General features: G+C 41.3%; 2 protein-coding genes across 3 annotated transcripts in view; both read right to left on the bottom strand.

Annotated features, from left to right (window-relative positions):
* Positions 1-15332, bottom strand: part of LOC311059736 (limbic system-associated membrane protein-like) — a gene marked incomplete at its 5' end in the record, with an annotated part of 159693 nt that overhangs the window by 37641 nt on the left and 106720 nt on the right. The window lies entirely within an intron of this gene.
* Positions 6128-11778, bottom strand: LOC311059737 (uncharacterized protein). Of its 2 annotated transcripts, XM_084077779.1 has the most exons (8): positions 11683-11778; positions 11344-11385; positions 10589-10673; positions 9577-9671; positions 8867-8938; positions 8535-8606; positions 7168-7239; positions 6128-6524 (listed from the first exon to the last, which is right to left on the bottom strand). In XM_084077779.1, the coding sequence occupies exons 5-8, from the start codon at positions 8871-8873 to the stop codon at positions 6346-6348; spliced, it is 330 nt and encodes a 109-aa protein (XP_083933905.1). In that variant the 5' UTR covers positions 8874-8938; positions 9577-9671; positions 10589-10673; positions 11344-11385; positions 11683-11778; the 3' UTR covers positions 6128-6345. The 2 variants fall into 2 exon arrangements, with proteins under 2 accessions (XP_083933905.1, XP_083933904.1); XM_084077778.1 differs by having other exon boundaries at positions 8535-8938; positions 11683-11777.

The raw sequence follows: 15332 nt of genomic DNA, 5'->3' as shown, positions 1-15332 counted from the left end.
TATTTTTTGGTTAAAACAAAAAAGTATTTTGTTAAAAAGTTAAAGCACTATATTCTGATAGTAATCATTGCTATAGTGTTTATTCAGTAACAGGAGTCTCCCTGTCTCTCCAGCTCTTTAATAAACAGAAAATATATTTTCCGGTAGGTGTCAAAATCTCAGCCAATCAGGAGAAAGCACACATTTTTAAGCTTCATTTTTATAGTGATCCAGTTCCAATTTTGACTGCTCATTTCTTAGTGTCATCACTTCCAATTTCACTTGTTTAATATATATCCTGATTGAGTTCTCTGTCCTGGTTGGATAAAATTGGAAATGAAACTGAAACTGAAACAAAAATGCATTTTCTGTTTTATAAAGAGCTGGAGAGACAAGGAGACTCTTTTTACTGAACAAACACCCTATAGCAATGAGTACTATCAGAATATAGAGCTATTTAACACTTATTTTAACCAAAGAAAATCACTTACCCTACCTTTAACTTGTTGAAAGCGAAAGTGCACATTTCCGTGGGTTTTTATGAATATCGAACACAGGTTATTTCTTTTTTCCATTTCCTGAAAAGTAATAGTTTTGTAAATGCCGGGTTTCTAACCGACAGTGTCGATATAACATAAAAGTCAAAGACCTCTCTTTTAACCCTTTAAGGCCGGGAAGGGAACGCATGTGTGTCATTTTAAGATTTCTTTGGCTATTCAAAAAAAGCAGATATACTACGAGCTTGTACTGTAGATCTGCTATTTTTTTTGAAAAATCCTGAAAATTTGTGCAAATCTTTTATATACATTTTGAACTCAAATCGTTGCTTCTGGGGGTCCCTGGAACAAAATATTTTTAGATGGGAGGGGGTCCGCGGTCAAATACATATTATTTTGGGGGTCCTTGACATGAAAAAAGTTTGAAAACAATTGATAATATAGCAACATCAAGTAAAAAAATGTATACAAAAAAAACTTTAAGAAAAAAAGCCTGTTAGGATTTAGAAGACATTAAAATCCCCAGAAGCAAAGATTTGAGTAAAAAAAATAAAAAGTGTATATATATATATATATATATATATATATATATATATACATATATATATTCAAACTAAAGATGTGCATACATTTTCACGATTAAAAAAAATAAATAGCAGATCTACAAGCTCATAGCGCGGCACTCGGTGCCGCGCTATGAGCTTGTAGATCTGCTATTTTTTATATAGCCGAAGAAATCTTAAAATGACACAGATGCGTTCCCGGTCTTAAAGGGTTAATGTTCTTTATGTCCGGTGGAGGAGATAGCCCTCCCCTCTCATGCATTTAAACGGGGACATCATCCCCACAGCCTGCCGACACACACACACACACACACACACACACACACACACGGCAGGCCGGGGCCATCGACGGAGCTTTTGCAGGTGAAACGGGTCCTGGTCATATTTCACCGGGGTAAGCGGGCGTGACCACCTCGAGGCCATTTTAACCCATTGAGACTGGGAACGCATCTGTGTGTCATTTTAAGATGTCTTTGGGCTATTCAAAAATAGCAGATCTACAAGCTACAAGCTTGTATATCTGCTATTTTTGAAAAAAATGTGAAAATGTGTGCGAATCTTTGAATGTATAGTATATATTGGAAGCAAACATTTGTAACTCAAATTTTTGCTTCTGGGGGGTCCCCGGAACAAAATATTTTGAGATGGGGGTCCGCGGCCAAATACATGTATTTTTGGGTGGTCCTTGACATGAAAAGGTTTGAGAACCACTGATATTATAGCAACATACGTTTTTTCAACAAAACAAACTGTAATGGTTTAGAAGACATTTGTAGAATCCCCAGAAGAAAAGATTTTAGTTTAAAAAAAAAAATGCTTTAAAAATATATATATATTCAAAGATTTGCACATATTTTCATGAACTTTCCAAACAAGCTCTGAGCTATGAGCTTATATCTGCTATTTTTGCATAGCCAAACATCTTTGCTTCTGGGGGGGTCCCTGGAACAAAACAAAAAGAAAAGGATTTAGAATACATTTTGTAGAGTGGGCCTCAGTTCTTAATGAGTTAATCCATCCATAATGTCCATCTACCCATACAGTGCATGGAGACCATGTCCTCTCTGTCCTTGTTGTTGCCCCTCAACGCTCTGATCTCTGATATAGGAGGGACATCACTTCTGCCCTCCCTTCAACCCCCACTTTGTCTCAAATGGTGGAAAAACTACTGACCCTAACCCTAACCCTATTTCTTACTTAAGTGCAAGTATCAATACTGCAATGTAGCAGTGGTGGAAAAAGTACTCACATTTGTTACTTAAGTAAAAGTATCAATACTGTAATGTAGAAATACTCTGTTACAAGTAAAAGTCTGGAATTCAAAATGTAGTTGAGTAAAAGTACAAAAGTATTGGTTTCAAAAATGTACTTAAAGACCAAAAGTAGAAAGTAGTCATATTGCACAATGTCCAATTTCAAATTAAAATAGCAGATCTACAAGCTCACAACGTGTCGATGTAGATTGGCTAGTTGAACTATTTTAAAATGTTTGTAGAAATAGTAAAAAATGGCAAAGAAGTTTAGGGATAAGGGGTAAGGCATGTGTGTGTGTGTGTGTGTGTGTGTGTGTGTGTGTGTGTGTGTGTGTGTGTGTGTGTGTGCGTGCGTGCGTGCGTGCGTGCGTGCGTGCGTGCGTGCGTGCGTGCGTGCGTGCGTGCGTGCGTGCGTGCGAGCGTGCGTGCGTGCGTGCGTGCGTGTGCGTGTGCGTGTGTGTGTCCGCTGTCCCACCATATGTCTGCCATGGTACTTAGAGGGACCATATGGTGGCCACTCGCTGACACATTGCTTTACATACCAACATATACTGTAGCAGCACAGTGCTGCTGTACAGTACACCACTCTGCAGTCTGCAATGCAGTATGTGTCCACTAGGATGTGTTTTTAACCCATGAGACCGGGAATCTGTGCCATTTTAAGAATTCTTTGGGCTATTATTGTAGCAGATATACAAGCTCATAGCGCGGCACAGAGTGCAGACAGGGATAATGCGATAATTTATATTTAAATCGTGAAAATGTGTGCACATCTTTGAATACGTCTTCATTTTTAACTCAAATCTTTGCTTCTGGGGGGAACAAAATATTTTCAGATGGGGGTCCGCGGCCAAATACATATAATTTTGGGGGTCCTTGTCATGAAAAAGTTTAAGAACCACTGAAATATATATATATTTTTGGGGCGGTGTAGCCGCCCCCTATAAGTGAGTTTTGGACACCGACCAAAAAATGTGTGTACCCCCTAACCCTTCCATTGTTAATGCAAATCGATACTTTTTTCATATCAGCCAATCACATTACAGCTAGTGTCATCACCACTAACTGTAATGTGATTGGCTGACTTTGCAAATTCAGGACTGTGATTGGCTAGCGAAACACATGACACATGTGCAGCCCTATGAATAGCAGTATGGACTTTAAAAAAAGTCATTTATCCTTTTTTTAAAGTGAGTCATGTTGTGATGACCACACACCGCCCACTTCACACTGGGTGTGATTTTTTTTAAACTGTTAAGATTTAGAAGACTCCCCCAGATGCAATGAGATTTGAGTTACAAATGTTCGCTTAAAAAGAAAATATATTTATATATATATATGTTTTGTTTTTTTTGTTTTTTTTTGGATATATAAGATTTTTCAAAGATTTGAAAAAAAAAATCACGCTTTTTCAAAAATAGCAGATCTACAAGCTCATAGCGCGGCACTCGGTGCCGCGCTATGAGCTTGTAGATCTGCTATTTTTCAATAGCCAAAGGAATCTAAAAATGACACACAGATGCGTTCCTGGTCTTAATAGACGTCTGCATTTTATATCTCACAGCTTTGGGGAGCAAGTTGCTGTTGCAAACTTGTAATGCTTGCAATACAAAACAGGGTTTTTTTCATTCAGGGGTTATTCAGTGTTTCCCTCACGTAAGTAGTGAACCGTCCGACCAATCGACTTCAAAGTCGGCGTGCGTAGCATTGCAGAGGACCCGAGGGAGTGATGTGAGGGAGTGATGTGAGAGAGTGATGTGAGGGAGTGATGTGAGGGAGTGATAGGCCAAGTGAGAAGTCGGTTGGATCAGCAGTTGTCCAAAAAGTAATGTGTATTAACCCGCAAATCCCCATATATGGAGTTCCCTGATGTCATATGTGTCCATATGGCTGACATGGACCTCCATATATGGCCATGAGATGGACACAGGCAGACAGACAGACAGACAGACAGACAGACAGACAGACAGACAGACAGACAGACAGACAGACAGATGAAGAGATCCCCATATGGGCATAAAAGGGACGCAGACAGACAGTGGTGGAAAAAGTACTCACATTTTTTTACTTAAGTAAAATATCTGTATCTATGTAAATATATACTGTATGTACATTTACATAATGTACACATACAATACATGGCATATGGTCTCCAATTACTTCAGCCTGCTTTCTTTCTCAATTTTTATAAATGTCTTCACTCTTTACTTTCTTTTCTTCACCGGGGCGCGGCGCTTGGTCAGCTGATTCAAATCAGTATCGATCTATTGCCATGGGTTTTGAATTGATGTCAGCAAATTTCTGACAGTATATGCTTGACATTATAGTTAATGTAAGCTCCCAGGCGAGGGCAAACGTCCATTCAAATTAAGGCATCTTAACAATGTTCCTCCTGTTTCTGCATTACAAACAGAAGTCACAAGCACAGCCACCGAGGTATGGAATAGTCTAACCCCATCCCTCAAAAAATGCAGCTCGCTGGGCCCATTCAAAACAGCCCTAAAAACTCATCTTTCTGGAGGCCAAAAGAGGAGCTAGTACCAGTTTCCCTGTAGACAGACAACCCCCCCCCCCCTTTTTTTTTGTTGCATATATTTTTTATCATCATGCATTTTTTTGTACATATAGTGTTTTTTTTCTCTGTATTTTATGTTGATTTTTGAACTGTTTGGTTGCTACTATATATGTCTATGAAATTAATTCAAGGACACAAGTCCGCAAGGACTTTTTTGGTCGGACCTTTTAGACAAAAGTATTATAAATGTAACTGTGTTTACACTATAACCCACATAGCAAAAAAGACCTGGCAAAGTTATGGCCCGGATCATGCTGTTTGTCATGGCCCACTCGGAGCAATGGTCTATACCCCCTGGTCTGGCGCCAGATCGGTTTGCCAGAAGCTCAGACATACATGAACCGTATATGGGCCAGCTGTAAAGGGCCACACTGTGCTGACCCAGTGATGAGCCAGAACATAGCAAAAAAGACCTGGCAAAGTTATGGCCCGGATCATGCTCTTTGTCATGGCCCACTCGGAGCAATGGTCTATACCCCCTGGTCTGGCGCCAGATCGGTTTGCCAGAAGCTCAGACATACATGAACCGTGCATGGGCCAGCTGTAAAGGGCCACACTGTGCTGACCCAGTGATGAGCCAGAACAGTGTTTCCACTGCTGGCCCAAACATGGGTCGCCAGAACAGGGCCTGAACAGTGTTTCCACAGCTGGCCCAGACATGGGTCACCAGCACAGGGCCTGAATAGTGTTTCCACAGCTGGCCCAGACATGGTTGGCCAGCACAGGGCCAGAGCACTGTGTCCATACTTGGCCTAGGCATGGTTGGCCAGAACTAGCCCAGAACAATGTGTCCATAATTGGCCCAGATATGGGTCACCAGCATAGGGCCAGAACACTGTGCCCACAGCTGGCCCATACATTTGCCAGGACAGGGCCAGCTGTGGACATAATGTTCTGGCCCAAAGCTGGCAAAGTTATGGCCCGGATCATGCAGTTTGTCATGGCTCGCTCGGAGCAATGGTCTATACCCCCTGGTCTGGCGCCAGATCGGTTTGCCAGAAGCTCAGACATACATGAACCGTGCATGGGCCAGCTGTAAAGGGCCACACTGTGCTGACCCAGTGATGAGCCAGAACAGTGTTTCCACTATGGAAACAGGAGCACCTATGAAAAAAGTCAACTGTAGAAGTTAAGATGGGGTGTGACAAAGGTCTTATTTAGGGGGGGGTTGTGCTTTAGTCAGGCTCTCTCCTTTAATCAAGCCATACTAAATGCCATACACAGGCTATAATTGACTAAGATAAAATAAAAACAAGCATAAAGTTTTCTGCTTTTTTATTATTAAACTGCAAACCATGTGAGGCAAATGCGTGTATGAACAATGCAGTCAACATTTGGAATATGTGAACAATGCAGTTAACAAGAAACTGTAAACTGAAAAAAAAAGTAGTGCTTTTTTGCTGAAGTGACGGTCCTCCCTCGCCAAAATTTAACTCACAGAATTTGACGTTCCGAGTCAACAAATCTCATCATGTCCATTATACATTTCCGATGTGACAACTGTGAGTCACAAAGAACTGTACCAGGAGACCCTCATCCACGTAGCTCGCACCTCCCTCAGAACCAAGGTTCACGCAGAGATGGCAGACCTCCTCCACGAGGCTGTTGTAGATGCTGTTCTGGCCATTGTCAGAACAGAACTGATGAGATCCGAGTCCTGAAATCAAAGCAAACATAAGAATGTTGTTCTTTAGTCAAGTGGCTTAATTATTGGTAAAATAGTAAATAAATAAAAACCTGTGTAAGAAAAGAGGGGGGAAAACGCAGCATCAAAGTAAATTTATTATTTAGGCTTGTATACCCAAGGGATGCGGTGACCTAGTGGTTAAGAGGGTCAGGCTTGTTACCGAGAGGTTCCCAGTTCGACTCCCCAACACGACACTAGGTATGAAAATCACCGGGTGATTAACAATCCTGCAGGGTCTGGCAAGAAATAAGTTACTGCAACTTAGTCCAAACCCTGGGTAAATAACGATTTCTTCCTCTTCCTCTTCCCAGGAGTATTTATTTTTCTATGTGAAAAGAACTTTGTATGTGCTTTATAAATAAAGCACTTAAAAACTTAAGCTAGTGATGGTACACCATATTATCAATATTGGCAGACATCTTAAGTAGTATATTAAAACACAATTCCTACATACTGTAGGCTATATGGGGGGGGGGGGTAAGTAATTTTTGGTGGTGCTACCTACTGAAAAGTTAAGTGGCACCAGTGAAAAAGTTACGTCTGGAGCCGTGACCCCATCCCAGAACTAACTGTATCTACGTAAACACACCATGTCTTTCTAGACAAGACTCACTCTGCATTGGAGCTCCTTCACATGCGCCTGTCTCTGTCTCTTCTGCCCCCACCTCCACCTGACGCTGAAGCCCTGAAATCAAAGCAATCATGAGAATGTTTCTTCAGTAATGTGTCTTAATTATCAGTGCAACGGTAAATAAAACCGCAGTAAGGAAAAATAAATCCATTTTGTTTAGAACAAGAATTTGGAACTAAAGATGAGATGTGGTCATGACCAAAAGCACAAGGTCACAGGTACAAGCATAGATATAAATACCTAGATGCCTCATCCGGCAATGGCCGATGGACATTCTCAGTAATTAGCATACATGGTCGGCATTTTTGTTTCTTGGAGAAACTGGCCAATCACCGCGGGTCTTTCCCGTCACATGACAGAATCTACGGTGCGCTTGATGTGCTGCAGCACCATGCCCTGAGTGCACTGAAGAAACAACCCCAGAAGTCCCTGGAAAAACAAGGCTTTGATTGGCCTGTAGTGTCGCCGCCCATTGTAAAACAATAATGAATACTTCCGTGTTACTTCCTTGTAGCCGTCAAGGAAAATCTCATAAGGAAGTGTCATACATCACGTGGTTGCGTCCATAGAGATGCGCCATGACACTTTCGGTGGCATAACATCTACCAGAAGTTCAGTGAATACATTGCAGTGGATGAGAGCCTTCTGGACAGCTCGTATCAAACATTATTTTCTGAACGAATGCAACCTTTGTGTTTTGTCATGATGCACGCGCAGTCATTATCATACCTTCAGTGTAGAGTAGGCTATTATTTTAGAACACACCCCTCTAATTCCTCTTATTCTGATCAATCTGATTTTCTCATTTTCGTTGCAAGTTCAATATATTTCGCCTTCACATCTGCACAACTTGATGTAAAATTGTTTCTAAAACAGCCTGTTTGAAACAATTTGTCTATAGCGCCGCTGATACTGTACAGTATCAATTAGACTATCTTAGATTTATTCAATCATTTGACATTATATCTTAAAATCTATAGCCTAGTTTGACTATCGACCCAACACTAATACTGATGAGCTCAGCCACTTATCATTATTCTACTGATGCTCTGCGAAGAGATCAAACGTGACATGTTTAGCCTAGATGTTGGTCCGATCGTTAAAGTTGATATTTGAATTAAAACGTTACTTTGTTTAGCTGAACATAAGCTGGCATATATTGCAGCTGTTCTGCAAAAAGGAATGGTCAAAACTACCCAAAAATATGTGAGCCAAACTTGTGGAAACATATTCAAAAATACTTTTTTCAATAGGGCTGTAACATAAGAAAATGTAGGAAAAGTGAAGCATTCTGAATACTTTCCGGACTGACTGTACGTAAACACCCCATCTTTCTAGACAAGACTCACTCTGCATTGGAGCTGTTTGAGAACCCCCTGTCTCGGTCTCTTCTGCCCCCACCTCCACCTGACGCTGGAGACCTGAAATCAAAGCAAACATCAGAATGTTTCTTTAGTCATGGGGCTTGATTCTCGGTGCAACGGTAAAAAAATAAATAAATAAAATAAAATGCAGTAAGGAAAACTGGAGGGAAAAAAAAGAAAAAACAAATCCATATTGTTTAGAAGAAGAACTTGGAATTTAAGATAATTTAAGCTCAGTTATTAATGGCCAGACAAGACCCCTATTCCAGAATGAACTGTATCAATGTAAACACACCATCTTTCTAGACAAGACTCACTCTGCATTGGAGCTGTTTGAGAACCCCCTGTCTCGGCCTCTTCTGCCCCCACCTCCACCTGACGCTGGAGACCTGAAATCAAAGCAATCATGAGAATGTTTCTTTAGTAATGTGTCTTAATTCTCAGTGCAACGGTAAATAAAACAGTAAGGGAAAATAAATCAATTTTGTTTAGAACAAGAATTTGGAACTAAGGATGATGTGCTCTGTGCTGAAGTGTGGGTCATGACCAAAAGCATAAGGTCACAGGTACAAGCAGCCGAAATGAGTTCAGTCACCCGAAAGACTTGGAGTACTGCTACTGCTCACTTCTTTGTGTCATCATTTCCAATTTCACTTGTTTATCCTGTATGAGTCATCTCTGATTGGATAACATTGGTATCTGACCATAACATGCATGTTCTGTTTACTAAACACCTGGAGACAGGGAGACCCCTGTTACTGAACACTTCATAGTAATTATTGCCATCCGAATATAGATATGTTTATCTTTTAATAAACAAAATCACTTACTGCACAATTCTTTAAAAAATAGCAGTAGCTATAGAATAGCAGTGTTCCTTCATGATTGACTAAATTAGCTTCTCAATTCTATATTGTATGTCCCAGCAAAGTTGTTAGAAGCCAATTTAAGATAAGGGTTAGCATTAAACAACAAACAAAAAGGGTTTTGTGTGTGTGTCTTCCCCAAGTAGAACTGAAATTCTTACCAGTTGGATTTTGAGGTCGGGGCTATTTTGTAGCCGCTCCTCCAGGTTTTCTAGGGATTGGGTATCAGCTAATGGCAGCAGATTTGGTTCAACACCTATGAGAATGAGAAAAGCTTTATCACATCACAGGTTTGCAGGTGTAAAACAGTGGGTGTATTTCCATAAAGAAAGGGAAGAAGATGGAGCAAGGGGAAGAGAGAGAAGATACATTTTAAAAAACAACAATGCATCTACATATTTACACAAGAATAAAGTAACTTTATTCTTTTAAGCCTTAGTCAATTTAAGACATTTAATGAATAGAGTAACATCCTCGCCTTTATTCCAACAGTCGATTCATTTGTGGATTATACAGTGAGCTGCACGTTTTAATTTTTTTCCTCCTTTTTAAAAAGGCAGTGAGCTTGTAGATCGGCGGTAGTGACGTGGCGCATCTAGTGAAAGCCGGAATTACACAATTTACATGTAAATAGGAAGTAAACGAGGGGGGGGAATGGCGTTCGGCCACAGATGGGATTAAAGCACTTCTTTATTGAAAAATATGAACTAATACATTGCACAAATACTCTGGACACCTACTTAACATTTGGGGCAAGCACCTTATGTTTTGCATTTCTACATGTTTGGAGACATACAGCTCCAGGTTTTACCGGTGACATTTCAGGGCAAACTGGGGGTGTGGTCACTAAGACTCTCGTAGATACGAAAGTAAAAGTCAGATTTGATAAAATACATATACGATAGTCTTGATCTAAGGCTTTAGTGAAGCCACACTTTAGAGCGTTTGTCACCACGGTCCATATTTCAGTGACAGCATGCCTGTTGCTCACTCGCATCTAAACGCGGTGTGTGTGCGGTGCAGCGTAAATGAGTCACGCAGTCAAGTTAGATAAGTCCTGACAGATAGTCAAATACGTCTTTGATGATATATATGCCTTGTTTGAACGATTATTAGCACACCAAGGAAAAAGATAGCGCAGAGATGCAACAGAATCAACCAGATTGAACTTACTTGCTGTGAAAATAACAGCTGCTGATCAGACAGTAATGAACTTCTCCCATGCGCTGGAGTCATACAACCAATGACAATCACAGCCCTGCAAGGAAAGAAATGTTTGATTAACTAACAATACAGTATATTCAAACTCTAATTTTGTTTACAGTTGTCATATTACAATTCACCTTAAAATAAGTTATAAGTAGCTATATCATATCAGTGGTTCTCAAAGATTTCCATGTCAATTGTATTTGGCTTCAGATTTGAAAAGGTTGTGCGCCAAGGAACCCCACAAGAGAAGTGTATTTACACCTGGAGGAACCATCTCTAGAAACCCACTTTAAGAACCAACACATTAAATGTACAGTGGTTCTCAGGTGGGGTTCAGCAGGGACCCTCAAGATTCCAAATGGACCCTTACAGGCCTTTAACTCTGAGAGTACCAATTGAACCAAATGGACCCTTACATATCTGTAACTGTGAGTGTACACATGTAACCAAATGGACCCTTACATATCTGTAACTGTGTACACATGTAACCAAATGGACCCTTACATATCTGTAACTGTGAGTGTACAAATGGAACCAAATGGACCCGTACAGGTCTGTAACTCTTACAGATCTGTAAGGGTCCATTTGGTTCCATGTATACTGTCAGTTACAGACCTGTCAGGGTCCATTTGGTTACATGTGTACACTCACAGTGTACAAATGGAACCAAATGGACCCTTACGTGTCAGTAACTCAAGAGTGTACCAATGGAACCTTACCTTTGACTTGCTTATTAAAAGTCCCCCCTGGCCTACAAAGCCCTGCAATATAAGTAAAATAAATATAGATTATTGAGGCAACTTCATGATAAACAGTAGAAAAGGCCACACACCTATGTATTCTATATACAAAAGGCAAGATACTTTTGTTTTAATAGCATGTTGTCTTTTAAAACGTCCAAACAAACGGTTTGTGTTTACAAGGAAATACCTGTTACACTACAGGCTAACTAACCAACAGAATCTTACATTATGTGCAGCATATGTTGAGTCACAACGTTATTTCTCAACCATTAATGTTCAGACGTGATCTAAATAATTATAAATGCATAAACATACCTCTTTTTGCTGTTCTGTGTTCTGTCGACGTCTCCCAAAGACAATCTCAGTCACAGCTGCTGCTGATTAGACCAGCTGAGCTGGTTATCCCATGCGCTGGAGTCATGCAACCAATGAGAGCACAGGACACGGGGGTGTGTTCTGAGGGACGACCAATGAGCGCAGGTTTTATCGGTTGTCAGGGAAACCATCACGACCAATCACCGCAGGCTCTTGTCTCTCAGGCAATGGGAATAGAGTTGGAGGGTTTTCATTTTTTGGCATCAAAATATACTTCAGTACTCAAAGTAAAAGTACTCATTATGCACAATGTCCCATTTTACAAGTTATCATGTGTATAAAATCCTTTGGAAATAGCAGATCTACAAGCTCACAACGCGTCACAAAGCGATGTGTTGTGAGCTTGTAGATCACAGTGGTGTAAAGTTAATAAGTGTATTTACTCACTGTACTAAAGTAACATTTTTAGGTATTTTTTTTTTACTGGAGTATTTCCCATTCTCAATACTTTTACTTCTACTCCACTACAACTTAGAGACAAATAATGTACTTTTACTCCACTACAATTATTTGAAAACTTTATACTTAGTTACTTTGCAGATATAAATTATAATGAAAATAGCAGATCTACAAGCTCACAACGTGTTGCATTGGCGCCGTGTTGTGAGCTTGTAGATCTGCTATTTTCAAACATTTTAGTACTTTTACTATTGATACTTTAAGTATTTTGATGCCAATACTTTTGTACTTTTACTCAAGTAACAATTTGAACACAGGCCTTTTACTTATAACAGAGTAAAAGGCTCTGTCATGTCATTTAACTGGGTACCCCTGGAACCCCCTCAACCCAGTTTGAAGGGTCCTTGATGATCTGCCTTACTTTTTACTGCATGTAGAGACACATATTGGTGTGGTGGGTGATTTCGGTAGCTTTATTGTTTAATGATTCTTGTGAGTTGTTGTTTTTAACTTTTTTTGTGATGTGTTGAATGTGAGAACTGATTCAATACTGTTAAACTGTCCTTGTTATTAAAATCATTCAGACTCCTCAGGAGGAACATGCGCTTTTGGGTCTTATACTGACACTCAGCTTCAGGGAGAACCATGCATGTCCACAAGTGGTCAGAGAGCGCTTGTCAACTGCATATTTAAAGAATGACAGTCCATTGTTATTGCATGTGATTTTGTTTGTGTTTATGGAGAAGAGAATGTGGCAAGACACCCTGTGGGACCCCGGTATTTAAAACAATATTACAGGATGTCAAACCATTACATGCTGGAGTCTGTCTGAGTTACAGACCCATGTGGAAACCCCTCAAAGGAGGGTTTTGAGTTTTGATTTATTCATAGTTGACAGCCAATCAGGAGTCCAGTCCCACATGTGTGGGTTCTCAAAGCCTGTTATGGAACAGGTGTTCAAACTCTGAGTCATGTGTCATTTTTTACAGAGACAGCCGTGTTGCAGTGCCGTTTTGGAGTATAAGAATTACATATTTTCATAAGGACTTTGTTGCTTAGCTCATGTACAGCTGATGTTCAGGATACTGGCAAGTGCATGTGAGTATCAGTTCCACGTACAGTTCCATTGGAGAGTGTCTGCACTACTGTTTCTTCTTCAGGAGTGTTTGTCATCACTGCCATTCACTTTGCTGCATTATCCACGTTACATTCGTGGTGAACGGCTTTGTGCAATGGAGCGAGGTGGGCCACCTCCCACTCAACCCCGGCAAGACTAAGGAGATGCCGGTGGATCCCCGAAGAAGCAGGAAAGGTCCCACCAGTACCCAGCATCACCAAAGGAGAGTCGGTGGAGCTGGTGGACAGCTACAAATTCCTGGGCGTGCACCCAAACAGCTCGCTTGACTGGTCCGATGATGCCAATGCACTGCACAGCAGAAGAAAGAGCAAGCTCTTTTCACTCAGAAGGCTCAGAGGGTTTGGGGGGGCGGGCAGGATCGTGGGTGCCCCCCAGGAGGGGATGGAAGAGGTTGCCATGGTGCGAAGAGCAAAGACATCCACATCCAAAACACAGCCAAATCTGGCAAACAGATCTGGCCCAGATCTGGCTCACTTATGGCAAGCCGGTTCCGGCATGACAAAAAAACGGACCGTGCGAGGCACCGCGCTACGGGCGCTAAACTGTAGTCAAAATAAACTAAACTACGTCGCTACTCACATAAACAAAGGTTCTTATGCGTCCTTCAATGTCGGAAAGTGTCAGAACTCTTAGCACATCCCCATTGACTTTCAGTGGTAGTGTGCTGAGTTCCGACATGACATGGTAGTTCCGACATGGCATGGTTTGTTTTCTGCTCAAAATAGTCTATTTTACAGTGTGGGTGGGGTGCTGAGAGGTTACCCACCCCGGAGAATACACTTTCAAGGTCCACATGTCGAAGAGTCCTTGAGCAAGACTCTGAACCTTATTGCTCCTGGTACGCAGGTTGCTGCCTTGCAGCCTTTTTAATCCAAGGGACTTGGATAAAAAAGGTGCCATATAAATGCACCATTTACCATTTAGGATTCAACACATCCAAGCCAAAGAGACCCCATATATGGATATAGCTGACCTGTTTTGACATCACAGTGTGACTCAACCAGCTCAGCAGAAGGGTATACATGCCAAAACGCCCATGTGCAAGGGCTCATGTGCATGCACCCATGTGCGCGAGATCGCCCTTTAGGGCTTGTTAATTATAAGGCTAATCTGGGCCAAATAAGCCCATAAACACATGCAGGCCAGATAGAAGTAAGGCTAACCTGTGTGCCAGATACAAAAATGATAAATGAAATGAACCCAAAACACATGTGGTCCAGATACAAAAATGCATAACGTGGGCCAAATGAACCCAAAACACCTGTGGGCCAGATACAAAAATGCCCAATGTGGGCCAAATGAACCCAGAACACATGTGGGCCAGATAGAAAAATGTCTAATGTGGGCCAAATGAACCCAAAACACCTGTGGACCAGATACAAAAATGCCCAATGTGGGCCAAATGAACACAAAATACATGTGGGCCAGATACAAAAATGCCTAACGTGGGCCAAATGAACCCAAAACACCTGTGGGCCAGATTGTAAAATGCCTAACGTGGGCCAAATGAACCCAAAACACCTGTGGGCCAGATACAAAAATGCCCAATGTGGGCCAAATGAACCCAGAACACATGTGGGCCAGATAGAAAAATGTCTAATGTGGGCCAAATTAACCCAAAACACCTGTGGACCAGATACAAAAATGCCCAATGTGGGCCAAATGAACACAAAATACATGTGGGCCAGATACAAAAATGCCTAACGTGGGCCAAATGAACCCAAAACACCTGTGGGCCAGATTGTAAAATGCCTAACGTGGGCCAAATGAACCCAAAACACCTGTGGGCCAGATACAAAAATGCCCAATGTGGGCCAAATGAACCCAAAACACATGTGTGCCAGATACAAAAATGTCTAACGTGGGCCAAATTAACCCAAAACACCTGTGGGCCAGATACAAAAATGCCCAATGTGGGCCAAATGAACCCAGAACACCTGTGGGCCAGATACAAAAATGTCTAATGTGGGCCAAATGAACCCAAAACACCTGTGGACCAGATACAAAAATGCCCAATGTGGGCCAAATGAACACAAAATACATGTGGGCCAGA

The sequence above is a fragment of the Gymnoscopelus microlampas genome (genome assembly GCF_963454915.1).
Source record: "Gymnoscopelus microlampas genome assembly, chromosome: 14".
NCBI classification, from domain to species: Eukaryota; Metazoa; Chordata; class Actinopteri; order Myctophiformes; family Myctophidae; genus Gymnoscopelus; species Gymnoscopelus microlampas.
The sequence above is the reverse complement of the archived record's forward strand: the minus strand, read 5'-3'. Positions and strand labels throughout refer to the sequence as shown.

Bases quoted from the DNA above. Each gene is read 5' to 3' on its own strand.
- LOC311059737 (XM_084077778.1), bottom strand. From the start codon at position 8,625: ATGTTTGCTTTGATTTCAGGTCTCCAGCGTCAGGTGGAGGTGGGGGCA. The intron at 7,240-8,534 runs GTGAGTCTTGTC...CTTTGATTTCAG, and splicing joins TCAAACAGCTCCAATGCAGA to GGCTTCAGCGTCAGGTGGAG. The intron at 6,525-7,167 runs GTGAGTCTTGTC...CTTTGATTTCAG, and splicing joins TGAAGGAGCTCCAATGCAGA to GACTCGGATCTCATCAGTTC.